The sequence below is a fragment of the Alexandromys fortis genome, unplaced genomic scaffold (genome assembly GCF_014885135.2).
Source record: "Alexandromys fortis isolate MF-2015 unplaced genomic scaffold, M_Fortis_MF-2015_v1.1 scaffold_22, whole genome shotgun sequence".
Taxonomy (NCBI): Eukaryota; Metazoa; Chordata; class Mammalia; order Rodentia; family Cricetidae; genus Alexandromys; species Alexandromys fortis.
The window spans coordinates 11,874,081-11,890,198 of record NW_026067900.1 but is presented as its reverse complement, the minus strand read 5'-3'; the positions used below and the strand labels follow the sequence as shown (position 1 = coordinate 11,890,198).

Here is a 16,118-nt window from a genome sequence, read left to right as displayed (position 1 = left end):
TAGGAAACAACCAATATACCACTTTTGGGTATCTATCCAAAGGATGCTTAATTGTGCCACAAGGACTTGTGCTCAACTATGTTCATAGCAGCTTTGTTTGTCATAGCCAGAACCTGAAACAACCTAAATGCCCCTCTATCAAAGAGTGGATAAGGAAAATGTGGTACATTTACGCAATGGAGTACTACACAGCAGAAAAAAAATAACGACAGCTTGAATTTTTTCCCCCTTTTTTTCTTTTTTTTTTTATTTATTATGTATACAATGTTCTGCCTGCATATATTTCTGCAGGCCAGAAGAGGGCACTAGATCTCATCACAGATGGTTTTTCGAGACAGGGTTTCTCTGTGGCTTTGGAGCCTGTCCTGGAACTAGCTCTTTAGACCAGGCTGGTCTCGAACTCACAGAGATCCGCCTGCCTCTGCCTCCCGAGTGCTGGGATTAAAGGTGTGCGCCACCACCGCCCGGCTCCATTTAGGCTTTTTAAAGTTAATTTTTTATGTGTATGCATGTGAGCCTGTGTGGATGTGTGGGAACCTTCAGAAGCCAGAAGAAGGCTTTGGATCCCATGGAACTGGAGTCAAAGGCTGTTGTGAGCACACAGCATGGGTATGGGGGGGGGGAACTCTAGTCCTATTCAAGAGTTATATGTGATCCTAACCACTTAGCCAACTCTACAACCCCAATTCCTTCCTTCTTTCTTCTTTGTTAGCTTCTTCTATTTCTTCTTCCTTATCCTTCTTTCTCCTTCTCCTTCTCCTTCCTCCTCCTCCTTCCTTCCTCTTAGTGGCTTGAGAAGTCCCAGAACTCACAGGCATAAACTAAATTGACCTTGAACTCACAAAGATCTGCTGCCTCTGCCTCCCTATTAAAGGCAAGCACAGATCCCTATTTCTAAGCAGCGTTAGTCCATGTGCGAGAGATCCAGCACTCATCAAGTTTGCCCGGACCACCAGGTATGCCCATCTATCAGCGTCTGTGAACCGACTGTGTGCTTGCCACATAACGGCTGATGAACTCCAAAAGTCAGGCAGCAGTAATTGCCCTGGACTTTGGCTAGAGGCTGTACCTTACAAAGCAGATAATGTATAGTATCCCCATAGACTGTACACATCTAGGCATGTGCATATATGAACTCTTGTGTGGTGACTAATGACCCCACAGATCACCGATGAGCGCAGGTTAGCAGTTTAGAACTCATCATTGAGGGATACATGCATGTGTCCCCACATGAACTAGGGTACATTCATGTCTGCCTCTCTCATTCCACCTAGGAAATGCACGTCAACAGACGTGTGTCCGTGCCACTGATGAACAATGTGACTAATGTGAAGGATGCAGGGTAAGTGCTCAAGAAGGCTAGCTATTGGCTCTCATAGCTTATCACAGGCCACAGACTCACTAAAGCCATGGGCTCCAGATTCTCAGGCCATTGGTTTTCTATGACATATGCCTGCCTGGCCTATAAGCAGCCATTTTAACTTCATTTAGACGTTTACCTGGACAGAGTCATATGAAACTTTAAACATGATGCCTGTGCTGGCTCGAGCGTACACTCTGTATTTACTCCTAACGAAGGCCAGCCTTTTCTGTACAGTGTTCCAATTGACTGCCCACGTCAGGAGACATTGGTTTGAATGAGATGGCCAGGCAGTGGTGGCAACCGCCTTTAATCCCAGCACTTGAGAGGCAGAGACAGGAGGATCTCTGTGAGTTTAAGGCCAGCCTGGTCTATAAAGCAGGGCAGGACTAGGACAGGCCAAAGCTACACAGAGAAACTCTGTCCCACAAAACCAAAAACTGAGATGGATCCAGAAACCTTGGCCAATCAGCATTATGTATTAAAATGTTCAGTAGCCTGAGACCTCTGAAAACCCACCATATTACATGATGAGTACATCAGTAATATGAGGGCCTCTATATGTTGTTTTTGGACAAGACATAGGGAAGTCTGTAGCTCAACTTTGTGACAGAGATCTGAGGCATGGTTTGGAGAACTAAACCACACAACACAACTGTTGCTTGTTTTTACTCTTTTGGCTCTCTGGGGCCAATCAGCTCCCAGGAGGCGTTTTCTTTCTTATAAATGCCCGGCCTTAGCTTGCCTTGCCTCTAGCCAGCTTTTCTTAAATTAGTTAATCTACCTGTCTGTGCTCTATGCTCTACCATACAGTTCACGAGCTTTGGGCAAGGGGCTGGAGGTTGAAACACACAAAGACACACAGAGACAGACAGAGACACAGACCTCTAGTCACTAGTAAGAAGCCCTTTATTCAATAGTACTACAGAGGCTTATATACTCAACACGGTCAGGTGGGCCAACAGGTGAAAACCTCATCCTCTGATCCTCAAGGCCAAGGCAACACATGCTCTTGAAGCAGAGCTGGTAAACAACTCTGACACAGCCTTTAGTAACTCAAATCAGAAGGAAAGTAAAGATCTCTAGCAGGGAAGAGCAGCTGGAGGCCAGGATTCCAAATGGTCCCAACATCTACCCATCTTAAATTAGCCCATCTATCTTTTGCCTTTGGGCTTTTACCTTTCTCTATTTTTGTATATCTTTTCTTTACTTCTTTCTCCGTGGCTTCCTGTGTAACTGGTGACTGGCCCCTGGAGTCTTCCTCTCCTTTCTCACTGCCTGCCAACCCTGCCTATCTTTTCTCCTGCCTTGCTACCAGCTGTTCAGCTCTTTATTAGACAATCAGGTGTTTTAGACGGGCAAAGTAACACAGCTTCACAGAGTTAAATAAATGCAGCTCTACAGAAACTTATACAGTTCTTAACAGTTCAGGTAACACTAAACCAGAAACAGCATATCCTAACCTGCTTGTGTCTGAGGATAGAAAATGTGTCACATTGTTAAAGAAAAGACAAGGTCTTCCGGGTTCTTCAAAAAGGTTTACCAATCCCTGTCTCGGAAAAAAAAAACAACAAAAAACAAAAAACAAAACAAAACAAACAAACAAAAAAGGGTTTACCAATAGCTCTTTTGTGTTGGGGACTGTGAATTTTAATTCCGGGAGACATTTCTGGGAGGTGAAGGTGGGAAAGGAGTCCAAGTGGGTGATTGGTATCAGCCAAGCCTATCTGTCCCCTGGGGAAAGGCAGTCCTCCTCTGCCCCTCAGGGGTGCTGGAGGATCCTCTGGCAGGGTGAATGCTTTGATGTCTCAGGAACTGCTGACCCAAACTCTCAGCTGAAGGCCACAACACCCTGAGTCACTGGCGTTTTCCTGGACTGTGAGCTGGGAGGGGTCTCCTTCCATAGCATGCCTGAGAAATCTCACATCTATACTTTCAGGGACAATTTCACTGAGCCTGTTTGCCCTTATTCCTACCTGGGACATCATTCAGAACCTCGTAGGCTCTGTTCTGTCTCAGATGGTGAGCGAAAAGCCACAGGTGGTCTTAACTCTGACATTTAACTCAGACTCCATACTGCCTTGCTCCCATCCCAGGTTGTCCCCAAGGTTGTACAGCTGAGGATGACTCTGAATTTGTGCTCCTCCAGACTACCCGTCATGGCTAGCATTATGGGATTATGGGTGTGAGTGCTGTACCCCTTTTATTTATTTATCTTTTTTTTTTTTTGAGACAGGGTTTCTCTGTGGTTTTGGAGCCTGTTCTGGAACTAGCTCTTGTAGACCAGGCTAGTCTTGAACTCACAGAGATCCACCTGCCTCTGCCTCCCAAGTGCTGGGATTAAAGGTGTGCGCCCGGTTTATTTATCTTTTTTCAAGGCAAGTTCTTTCTGTGTCGCCCAGATTGGCCTGGAACTTGCTAGGCTGTCCAGGCTGAATCCTGTCTGCATGCCTATCTCAGCTTCCTGTACCCTGGGTTACAGCCGTGGATCAACACACCAGGCAACAGGTGTATTTTTTTTTTAACTTCTATGCCTTACATCTGAAAGAAGTTTTGTTATTAAACCCCATGCCTAGCCAATGATGGACCATCGAGCCACACACATCCTTGTCATCCTAGAGACTGTCCTGGGGAGTCATCCAGGCCAGCCTTGACTAACTCCGCAGCCTCTCTGGCTCAACACATCCAAGTGGCTCGAATCACAGCCCTGTATCACAGACGCATCACACCTCAGAAAGTGATGGGAGTTTTAAGAATATATTTAGTGGTTGGAGAGATGGCTCAGTGGTTAAGAGCATTACCTGCTCTTCCAAAGGTCCTGAGTTCAATTCCCAGCAACCACATTCGCTCACAACCATCTGTAATGAGGTCTGGTGCCCTCTTCTGGCCTGCAGGTATACATGCAGACAGAATCTTGTAAACATAATAAATAAGTAAATATTTTTAAAAAAGAATATATTTGCCCGGCGATGGTGGTACACGCCTTTAATCCCAGCACTCGGGAGGCAGAGGCAGGCGGATCTCTGTGAGTTCGAGACCAGCCTGGTCTACAGAGCTAGTTCCAGGACAGGCTCCAAAGCCACAGAGAAATCCTGTCTCGAAAAACCAAAAAAAAAAAAAAAAAAGAATATATTTATTTATTTTATATCTGAGAGGGTCTTATGCAGTCTAGGCTGGCCTCAAACTTGGTACAAAGCAGAGGCTGACCTTGGATTCCTGCTCAGCTATCCCCTGAGTCACAATTACCCAACCTTTCAAACTTGTACTTGAAGATACCTGTTTCCTTAGAATCTCAGAAACAACTGAAATATTCATAAGGAACTGGATTAATAATTGTAGAATTCTAAAATGTTTAAAACTGTTCCCAAGTTCGTTTTAGTAATCAGACCATTAATGTTAGCCTCCATCTCTCCCTCCCTCGCCCTGGCTCCATTCCCTCCCTCCCTCCCTCCCTCCTTTTCCCCTCGCCTCTTCCTTCTCCCCTCTTTCCGTCTCTGTCTTCCAGATCCAGCACTAGGGACTGGGTTCAGGGCCTTGGGCTTCTGTGAAGGTGTGCACACTGAGCTCACAGCATCGGCCCCGTGTGATTTTGATGTTGTCTTGTCAGGGTGTCCAGGCAACCCTTGAATTTGTTATTCTCACCCTTTACACCCCTTCCCCAGTAGCTGGGACTGCGGGCTAACGCCTCTGTGCCTCGATAGGATTTTGTGCAGTTTTTAACCAATTTTTTAAAAATTTGTGTGTTTGTATATGTGACAGAGAGATAGACAGAGACACACAGAGAGACAGGTAGACACAGGTAGGCAGACAGACAGACAGACTGACTATAGTTGAGGGTGTGGAGGTCAGGAGACACTTCTCTTCCTTCATCGCGTGTCATGGGCTTGCATTTAGCACTGAGGTCATCAGGTTTGCAATGGGAAGCACTTTTACCCGGTGATCCTTCTCAGGCTATGATTGGTTCTTGGTAGAGGAGAGAAACAAGGGAGAGGAGGAAAATGCTGGGTCAGTTTCAGATGTTGTCACCAGAGGGGAGACAAACTCTTGAAAAGGTAGTTGTCCCTTGATAGTTGAACACTACAGGTTGAAATGTGACAAGGTTCCCGTGAATGTACTGTTTTTATCCATTAAATTTTAACAAAAGAAAAATGAAAAAAAAAAAAAAAACCAACACTAGCTGCTTTTCCAAAGGACCCAGGTTCGATTCCCAGCACCCACGTGGTGTTTTACGACTGTCTGTGACTCCTTCCTGTTCCAGGGGAACCAACATCCTCATACCAACACACTTGCAGGCAAAACATTAATGTCCACAAAATAAATTAGATAAAAAGCAATAATTACAAATTAATAGCCAGGTGTGGTGGCCCACGCTTTTAATGCCAGCTCTCAGGGCAGAGGCTGGCAGATCTCTGAGTTGGAGGCCAGCCTAGTCCCCAGAGTGAGTTCCAGAACAGCAGGCAAGACAGAGAAACCGTGTGAGTGTGTGAATGTGTGTGTGTGTGGTACGAGTATGAAAATAAAATTTAGAGAAAACAGAACGATGAATCTCTCAGGTAATCTGTTGCCTGAACTGAAACCCATTCAGACTGGTTCCTTCTGGGGATAACTGCTAGAAGTCTTGGTTGTAATTCGGGTTTGAGTCAGGTACAAAGAGTTTAAAAAGCATATATTAGGCTACAAAGAAAATGAGGGAGAAATAGTCATATGACCTCCACCTTCCTCTTAATCAAACTCAAACCAAGACACATGAGGTAAAACAGTGGTCAGCTGACTCAGCCGTGCCTGGTAAACAGGTAAGACATTTTAATTCTTTGGAGGCTGCCACTGGCTCTGCCAGGGATGTGCAGTGATATGTACTTGGGAACCCAGGATTCCAACAGCGCTGCCTTCAAAATAAAGGACATCATGAGTCAGCTGTCGTCCAGATGAGAAGGACCAGGGCTCTTATCTTCCTCACGTCTTCACAAAATTAATACCCGCAAACAACACAGTGGCTAGCTAGCTCCAGCTCCCTGTGGGTGTCTGAAAACACGGAGACAAGGTGTGGGTGATACGGACTGGGTGTGCGTTTGTAAAGTACCTTTAGCTGGGAACATCTCAGGAGAAGAGCTCAGGCGAATGTATGGACCAGTGGGAGCATCAATGTCGTCTCTACCTCATGCCCAGTAGGGACCCAGTTGTCCCAAGTTTCCAGTGGTCTGTTAGACATGTCAGCACCGCTGATGGGCGGAGTGGAGCTCTGGACAGAGGATTCCCCTAGGAACCAGTGAAACATGCAAACTTCCATAGGTATCGTTGTATTAAGGTTTAAAATGACTTTTTTTTAAACCTTAACAAGGAGACCCCTAGAGAGGAAATGGCGGTTTAGACTGAAGGAGGAAATTCACGCATACATGAATCAGGAATTTAGAAAGAAATGAAATTTGCCGAACTTGTAACGTGTTTCAATAACCACTTCTACCAGTTAGTTTAAACCATGATACACTGGCGTGAAGGATTTCTAAAGCAACAGTTTAGAGCTGGAGAAGACAGCGGACAGCGGGAGAGACTTTCTACAGACCCTACTAGCCCGCCCGGAGCCCACGTCTTTGAAAGTAACACGGAATTAACTAGACCACTGCAGGTGAGTTAAGTCAAGTCACCAAATCAAATTCTCAGGGTTGGCAAGCAGTATGCTGGGCAGGCCTAGGATGTGACAGTCTGGATACTCTACAGAGTATCCCTTCCCACCCACCCGCAACCCCGCCCAGGACCCCGTGGCCCCGGGGCGCCTACTTTCTGGCTAGGGGCGTGGTAACAAGGGGCGTGGCCGGGCCGCTCATTGAAAAGTGCAGCTGACAGCCGGGCCCTGGAGCTCCTGCTTGCGGGCTGAGAGTTCCCGCTATGGGTCCTCATGCTACAGATACTGACGACCAGGCGAATGGACCGACGCCATACTCTTCCTCGCTGAAGCGGCTCAGCGCTCCACCTGTGTCCCCGCGGCTTCGCGTGCGGCCCTGGTGGTTCCCGGCGCACGAACTCAGGGATCCTCTCGTGTTCTACATGGAGGCCCGGGTAGCAGAAATGATCCTTGGTGAGCTCCTCATTACCGGGGTGTGGGTTGGCTTCCCGTATTCTTGAGGGGCAGCAAGTCCTTACCCCATTCCCCAGTCCGATCTGACCATCAAGACCAGCCCAGCCCGCCCCTTCCCACCTGAAGCCTTTCTACTTACTGCTTCAGTCTCTTTACATGTTTAGGCCCCAATCAAGTCTTAATCCCAGAAATAGAGTGGTTAAGCCAGGCTTTGCTGAGAGTGGACATTGTCGACCCTGGGGACGTAGCTGAAATCACCATCTATGGACGACCCTGTGTGAAGAGTCGAATGAGAAATATTATCTTGCACCTGGCAGCTTGCCATAAAGAAGAACATGTCCAAAGAGGTAAGGGTCTTTCTTTGAAGACCTACCCGGGGAGGAAGCCATCGGAAGAGTCCCAGCTGCTGGAAACTGTATTGTCTCTGGGGATGCTTTCAGAGGGAGACCCTTGAAGAAGTGCAGGGCATACACACCCAAGCCTGTCACCCCCCCAGCTCAGCCTTAAGCTCCACTCTTTCCAGATTCCAGGTCCAGGATCCCTTTTTAACACCATGCTAGATGCTCCTCCTGTTCCTAATCTAGGGAATTGGATACCATTTCCCCCCTTGACTGATAGTGTTGATTCTCTTTCAGCTACAAAGATGAAACAACTTGAGGAATTTTTGAAGGACCATTCCCCAAACTCGAGAGACCAGGCAAGAGGCACTTGCTGACTGAGAGGCAGACCAGCTTTCCGCCCGCCTGTGGAGGTGAAGAGAAACAGTTCCTTAAAATCTCCCCATTTGTTTCCTTCCCTGCCTTTGTGGATGGATACCTGTTTGTTTTCATTTCTCCAAGTAGCAATTTGTAGAACTGTTCAAATATAGAAATGACTTTTTTGGGGGCTGGAGATATGGCTCAGTGGTTAAGAGCACTGACTGCTCTTCCAGAGGACCCGGGTTCAATTCCCAGCACCCACAAGGCAACTCACAACTGTCTGAAGATCCAGTTGCAGGGGATCTGACACCTTTACACCAATGCATATAAAATAAAGTTAAATAAACCATAAAAAAGAAATGACTTTTTTGGCCTGTTATTTTTATCACACACAATAAAGCAAACTTAAATATCAGCCGTCAGTTGATGTGAGGTGTGGGTTGTGTCCCTGCTATTTCTAACACACACTTCAGTCAGCCCTTGAGGCTGACACAGTTGGCTGAGGGTGGTACTTAGGTGTTTGAGGTAGGGGTGATGTGTGTTTTCCAGGCTGGTTCCTAACTCCTGTGCTCAGGCAGTTATTTCACCAATTTACCCCAGCAGGTGGGGACAAGGACGTCATTGCAGAGTCAGCTCTTCATGCTTGAACTCGGATGTGTTTCTGCCTCCCAAATTCTTGGATAAAGGCATCTTCCACCATGCCTGGCCACTCTTTTTTCTTTTTGTTTTTGTTTTTAGAGACAGGGTTTCTGTAGCTTTGGAGGCTGTCATGGAACTAGCTCTTGTAGACCAGGCTGGCCTTGAACTCACAGAGATCTGCCTGCCTCTGCCTCCTAATGCATGCCAAAGGTGTGTGCCACCATCGCCCGACCTGTTTTTGCTTTTCTTTATTTAGTATTCATTGGTATTTTGCCTGTAGATAGGTATTTGTGAAAATGTCAGTTCCCCTGGTGGTGGAATAAGTTAGGTGTGAGCTGCCATGAGATTGTTGGGATTTGAACCCAGCTCCTCTCAGTGCTCTTAACCACTGAGCCATTTCTCTGACTCCCAACCCCATTAACACCATTGTAACCCCTCTCCCACAGATGAGACATCTCTGTGTAACAGTCCTAGCTGTTCTGGAACTTGCTTTGTAGACTAGGCCAGCCCCAGAAAGACCCACCTGTCTCTACTGCCCTCCCCACTGCTGTGATTAAAGGCTCACATCACAACTGCTGGGCCCTTTTCTACTTTTCACCTGTTTTTTTTTTTTTTTTTTTTATTTTGGTTTTTCGAGACAGGGTTTCTCTTTAGCTTTGGAACCTCTCCTAAAACTAGCTCTTGTAGACCAGGCTGTCCTCGAACACACAAAGATCCGCCTGCTTCTGCCTCCCGAGTGCTGGGATTAAAGAAAGGCCTGTGTCACCACCGCCCAGCTTTCTTTCTTTCTTTCTTTCTTTCTTTCTTTCTTTCTTTCTTTCTTTCTTTATTTCCTGCTGACTCTCCTTCCTCTCCTCTCCTCTCCTCCCCACCCCTCCTCCCTTCCTCCCTGCTCACCTACTCCAGCCCAGCTTGTTTCTGTGGGTTTTGTCCTTGACCCCTCTGTCTCCGACCATCCTTCCCCTCTTCTGCGGGATTCCCCTATTACCTAGCTCACTTAATGCCCTTTTTAAACTCTGGGTAGTAACCACTTTGGGGATGGAGTATCAGATAACCTGCACATCACATAGGTTCAGATCCATCACGGTTCAGATCCATCACAGAAGCAAAACTTCACTCCACAGTGGTGGTACACGTCTTTAATTCCAGAACTTGGGAGGCAGAGACAGTTCCAGGACAGACCCAAAGCTACAGAGAAAGCATGTCTCAAAAAAAAAAGAAAAAATGAAACAAGCAAAGAAAAAGTAGCAAAATTAATTATGAAGTAGCAACAAAATAATATTATGGTTGGAGGTCATCCCAACATGAACTGTATTAAAGGGTCACAGGATTAGGAAGGTTGACAACCACTGATTTAAGGTGTGCACAGATGCACCTTGGGAGTTCCTCAAAACTGCTCTAGGCTGCTTCTCAGGGGATTCCCAAGAGCGGGCACAGGGGCTGCATCTCTAACAAGCTGTCTGTTGAAGCACCCTTTAGGGCAATCACTTGTCACTGCCCTTTAACCTTGGAGACCAGCAGGTGTGTGTGGCTCAGGGAGTTTTCCAAACACGAGGTGTAATGCCTACCTTGTCACACATCACTACAAACCAGCTAACAAACCTTGAGCAGGCTAAGGTCACAGGCCTCAGAGTTGGCTGTCCCTGTGTTTTCTAGATGTTTCTTCCATTGCAGCGTTCTCTTCTCCTGAGACATTCAGGAGGGAAACAAACTTTGCTTGTCTGGGGACACTGAAGCTCAGAAGACTCACCAACCTCTTCCCAGGGTTCCTGAAACTGAGCACCAGCTGGAAGAGGGAGGCTGGCTGGCTGAGCTGCCAACAGCAGATCCTTGGACCTGTCAAGCCATACCTAGGAATAAGAGCTCCAGCTTGTAGCCATCCTGACCCCTGTGTTGGGGAGGCTGAGTGCTGCAGCTGCTCTTGGGTCATCACTGCTCCTGTAAGCCACCCTCACCCATACTCCTGTGACTCCAGTTAAAGTCACTGGGTCACCAGGCAGCACTCATGTGCAGCAATTAGTGGCTGTGGTCTGTTGTGGGCTCCCGGCAGGGGTAGGTTGACTGTGTCCCGTGTCACCCCAGGAATAGTCTTTCACACAACAAGCTGATGTCTGTGATGTGGCAGCGGCGTTCATGGCCAGTGCTGCTTTCCTTTGCCCATGCCACTGTGACGGTCAGTCTGCAGTGCCACACCTACCCTTGCTCTCACCACTTTCAGGAAGTGCATGCTGCACGACTTGGGGACACAGGCCTGTAACCTGCACTGGGGAGGCAGAGGCAAGCAGATGATCGTGAGTTCAGTCCCAGCCTGGTCTACATCGCAAGTTCCAGGCTAGCCAGAGCTACACAGTGAGACTTGGCCTTAAAACAATTGAAATAATAGTGCAGGAACTCTGGAATTAGACAAAGTTGTGGTTAGCTGGTTGTGGTCTTTTTTTCCTTTGATAGACAATGAGGTGTTCTAACTTTTTTTTTTAAATTATTTTTTATGGGGGCTGGAGAGATGGCTCAGTGGTTAAGAGCACTGACTGCTCTTCCAGAAGTCCTGGGTTCAATTGCCAGCAACCACATGGTGGCTCACAGCCACCTATAATGAGACCTGGCACCCCCTTCTGCCTTGCGGGCACACATGGAAGGAATGCTGTACACATAATAAATAGACAAATATTAAAAAATTATTTTTTATAGTTCATTTAACTTTTTTTCAATATTTATTTATTATGTATACAATATTCTGTCTGTGTGTGTGTCTGCAGGCCAGAANGACTTGGGGACACAGGCCTGTAACCTGCACTGGGGAGGCAGAGGCAAGCAGATGATCGTGAGTTCAGTCCCAGCCTGGTCTACATCGCAAGTTCCAGGCTAGCCAGAGCTACACAGTGAGACTTGGCCTTAAAACAATTGAAATAATAGTGCAGGAACTCTGGAATTAGACAAAGTTGTGGTTAGCTGGTTGTGGTCTTTTTTTTCCTTTGATAGACAATAAGGTGTTCTAACTCTTTATAGATGATTTACACACACACACACATATACCGAACATTGGCTTCTTTTATGTTTTCAACTTTATCCATTTCTTTCCTGGCTTTAAATGCTAGTGAGAGTGTGAGCATGTACCCATGCTCCTTAGGACTGAGCCTGGTGAACGTAAAGACAGATTTCAGTAATCCGTGCAAATATATGTATAAACAGTATTCACTATTAGCAGTGTCTTCATGCTCTAACCTCTCAAAATTTTAGCCTATGCATTTTTATTGTTGTTAAGCCAATTTTAGGCTGCCTGTTTCTTCATCCCTATCCCAGGTGCTAAGCATAGAAGCTCCTGCTGGGCAGTGGTGACACATGCCTTTAATTTCCACATTTGGGAGACAAAGGCAGGCAGATCTCCTTGAGTTCCTAGCCAACCTGATCATCTACAAGAGCTAGTTCTAGGACAGCTAGGACTATTACACAGAGAAACCCTGTCTCAAAAAAAAAAAAAAACAAAAAAACAAAAACAAAAAACAAAAACTAAACCACAACAACAACAAAGCATAAACAACAAGCACCTGCCTTGTCTCACAGAAATTTATCATCCTTTTTTTTCTGGGTGTGAATTCTATAAAAAAAATCAAATATTTTATTTATTAAGCAGATTGATGTAGCAAGCATTATTAATTAACAGATTTATGCTTAAATCTTCTACTTTCTCCAGTAACTTCTGGACCTTTCTGTACTTCTACCATTAATTTGCATTGATTTGCTTGTTCTTAAGTCTTAACTCAGGTCCACAGACTGTGAGTGAATTTTCAGATAAAGACTTGCTTGTGTGCCGGTGTTCTGCCTGTATCCATGTATGTCTGTGTACCACATGTGCCTGGTGCCTGGAGAGGCCAGAAAAGAGCATCAGAACCCTTCTAACTTGAGTTATAAGCAGTCATTAGCCTCCATGTGGGTGTTGGGAATCAAAGCTGGGTCCTTTGGAAGAGCAACTGGTGTTCTCAGCCACCCAGCCATGTTTCCAGCCTGCAGGGCTTGGCATGATGGCTCAGCAGTTACCTCAACAGTTACAAACTCTTGCTGCTCCTCCAGAAGAGCAAGGTTTCAGTTTCAGAACCTATTTGTTGGCTCACAATGGTTTTCAGGTCCTTGGGATCTGATGCCCCCTTCTGGACAACGGGAGCAGATGCACATGGGACAAAACACGCAAAAATAAGTCTCAAGAAAGCATATTTTTTTTCTCCATATAGGAAAACAAGTTTATTAAGAAGGCTATGAAGTCCAAAAATGAAACTCTTGATACAATTTTTTAGTTTGTTTGTTTTTGAGACAGTCTTTCTCTGTAGCTTTGGAGCGTGTCCTGGAAGTAGCTCTTGTCGACCAGGCTGCTCTTAAGAGATCTGCCTGCCTCTGCCTTCAAAGTTCTGGGATTAAAGGCCTGCACCACCACTACCCAGTTGATACATTTTTTTTAAACACTTAAAAGTTAGTTTAGCAAATAAATCAGTAATTTATCTGGCAAAGATTAAATGTACATTGCTTTATTTAAAATAAAATATTTTAGTTCTTAAAATTTATTCCATAAAGTACATATATTTAATATAAATTCACTAACACCGGAAGTAAAATAAAAAACATTAAAAACTTTAAAAAAAACCCACAACACTATGTCTTAGTTTAAAAAACCAAAAAGTACAATAAAGTAGTTACAAATTAAACATTTCTTTTGTTTGGTTTTTCAAGATAAGATTTCTCTATATAGCAGCACTGGGTGTCCTGTGTCTCTTTGTAGACCAGGCTGGCCTCGAACTCAGATCCACCTGTGTCTGTCTCTGCCTCCCAAGTGCTGGGATTCAAGGCGTGCATCACCACCATCCAGTTTAATTTTGCAACTGTTATGACTCTGAACCTGTCTTATTGCAGGTTATCTGGTACAAATCCCCAACTAAGTTTCTACCCAGCGTTTGAGAAGAGTGGCATTAAATAAGCTATGGAATAGGGAATCCTGCAGAAGAGGGAACGGACTGGAGGAGACGGAGGATCAAGGCCACGAGAAAACCCACAGAATCAAGTTGGGCAGTAGTGGCTGAGGAAGGGGGCAGGGAGGAGGGGGGAAACAGTCAGCAGCTTATTTAAAAAAAACAAAACAAAAAACACGTGAAAAATACAAAGGGACCCAGCAGTGAGGGTGCATGCCTTTAATCCCTCTCTGCACTGGAGAGGGAGGCAGAAGCAGGTGGGTCTCCCTGAGGCTAGCCTGGTCCACAAAGCACATTTCAGAACAGTAAGGACTGTTACACAGAGAAATCCTGTCTGGGGAAGCGGGGAGATTACAACGGGGTTGCTGGGGTCGGAGAGATGGCTCAGTGGTTAAGAGCACTGAGAGGACCAGGGTTCAATTCCCAGCAACCACATGACAGCTAACACCTGAAAGTTACACCACCACCAGGGGAATTGACATTCGCACAAAAACCTCTTTGGGTAGGGCTTCACCCCAGCCCCTGGCTTCCACTTTGGATTACTGGGTGAGGGGACGGGAGAGATGGCTCAGAGGTTAACAGCATTGCCTGCTCTTCCAAAGGTCCTGAGTTCAATTCCCAGCAACCACATGGTGGCTCACAACCATTTGTAATGGAGTCTGGTGCCCTCTTCTGGCCTACAGGGATATACACAGAATATTGTATACATAATAATATCTTAAAAAAATAAATAAAAAAATGGATTACTGGGTGGAAAATTCCAGTTCAAGCCGCCTCCCCTGGACGTGCCTCAGTCCAAACTCCGCCTCCGCGAAAGCCCGCCAAACTGATGCATCTCTCCAGGGAGGGTCAAGAGCACTCCCAAAGGCTTTTTAAACTGCCCCTTCCCCAGAACGACCAGGTGGTCTTTCTGTTCTCCTTTCCCCTCTCCATGGTTTCCAGGCTGGCCTCAGTGGTGAGGCCTGATAAGCTACCGGGGAACGTTAGCATCCATTAAAACTGGGCTGACTGAAGTGTGTGTTAGAAATAGCAGGGACACAATCCACACCTCACACCAACTGATGGCTGATGTTTAAGTTTGCTTTATTGTGTGTGATAAAAATAACAGGCCAAAAAAGTCATTTCTATATTTGAACAGTTCTACAAATTGCTACTTGGAGAAATGAAAACAAACAGGTATCCATCCACAAAGGCAGGAAAGGAAACAAATGGGGAGATTTTAAGGAACTGTCTCTCTTCACCTCCACAGGCGGGCGGAAAGCTGGTCTGCCTCTCAGTCAGCAAGTGCCTCTTGCTGGGCCGTTTGCCTACGGGGAATGATCCCTCAAGAATTTCTCAAGTTCTTTCATTGTCCATGCTGAAAGAAAATCAACACTATCAGTCAAGGAGGGAAATGGTATCCAATTTCCTTGATTGGGAACAGGAGGAGCCTCTAGCATGGTGTTAAAAAGAAGGGATCCTGGACCTGGAATCTTAAAGTGGAGCTTAAGGCTGTGAGCTGGGGGGGGGGGGGTGAAGGGCCTGGGTGTGTCTGCTCCCCGGCTTTTGTCCTCAAGCGGCTCCTCAGAGACGCTACAGTTTCCAGCAGCTGGGACTCTTCCCATGGCTTCCTCCCCGGGTAGGTCTTCAAAGACCCTTACCTCTTTTGAAGTCTTCATTTTTATGCCTTGCTTCCAAGTGCAAGATCACATTTTTTATTCGATGCTGTAGAAAGGGTTCTCCATATATGGTGATTGCAGCCACGTTCCCAGAGCCGCCGGTGTCCACGGACATCCAAATCGAGCCATCGTACCACTCGGATGGGACCGAGGGTTGCATTCGGCCTAAACAGGTAAAGAGTAGAAAGTAAGAGGGAAGGTGCAGGCTTGGCTGGACTGGACGGAGAGATTGGACTGGAGAATGGCGTCAGGACTTGCTGCCCCTCAAGACTACATACAGGGAACAAACCCACACCGCTGTCAGAGGAAACTCACCAAAAACCCTTTCGGCCACCCAGGTCTCCATGTGGAGCACGACAGGCTCACAGATTTCGTCCTGAGGCCGCCAGGACACAGGTGGAGCGCGAAGCTTCTGGGAGGAAGGGTCCTCCATCGGTCTTTTCGGCTCGTGGTGGGCGTCACTAACGTGGGACTCCACTCTCGAACACTCCAAGAGCAAGGGCAAGGAGCTGCAAACCCTGGCTGGTGGCCTAGCTTTTCAATGCGCGGTCCGGCCACGCCCCTTGTGCACCACGCCCCCAGCCAGCACCTGCAGGCCAGTGGGCTGCCCTGGCAAGGAGGGCCTGGGCAGGGTTGGGGTGGGTGGGAAGCGCACTAATCTGTGGAGTATCCAGACTGGCACAACCTAGGCCTGCCCAGCATACTGCTAACCCTCAGCATTTGATTTGGTGCCTT

The 16,118-nt window shown here is 46.6% G+C and overlaps 2 protein-coding genes across 2 annotated transcripts; one reads left to right on the top strand and one right to left on the bottom strand.

The window, feature by feature from the left end:
* Nucleotides 1-7,218: 7,218 nt before the first annotated feature.
* Nucleotides 7,219-8,447, top strand: LOC126491201 (oocyte-expressed protein homolog). Its single transcript, XM_050126708.1, has 3 exons — nt 7,219-7,433; nt 7,598-7,780; nt 8,069-8,447. Exons 1-3 carry the CDS (start codon nt 7,244-7,246, stop codon nt 8,146-8,148), a joined length of 453 nt encoding a protein of 150 aa, XP_049982665.1. The 5' UTR covers nt 7,219-7,243; the 3' UTR covers nt 8,149-8,447.
* Nucleotides 8,448-14,791: 6,344 nt separating this feature from the next.
* LOC126491229 (oocyte-expressed protein homolog) lies at nt 14,792-15,860 on the bottom strand. The gene is made up of 3 exons (XM_050126748.1): nt 15,699-15,860; nt 15,366-15,548; nt 14,792-15,082 (listed from the first exon to the last, which is right to left on the bottom strand). Exons 1-3 carry the CDS (start codon nt 15,814-15,816, stop codon nt 15,033-15,035), a joined length of 351 nt encoding a protein of 116 aa, XP_049982705.1. The 5' UTR covers nt 15,817-15,860; the 3' UTR covers nt 14,792-15,032.
* Between the last annotated feature and the right edge of the window lie 258 nt (nt 15,861-16,118).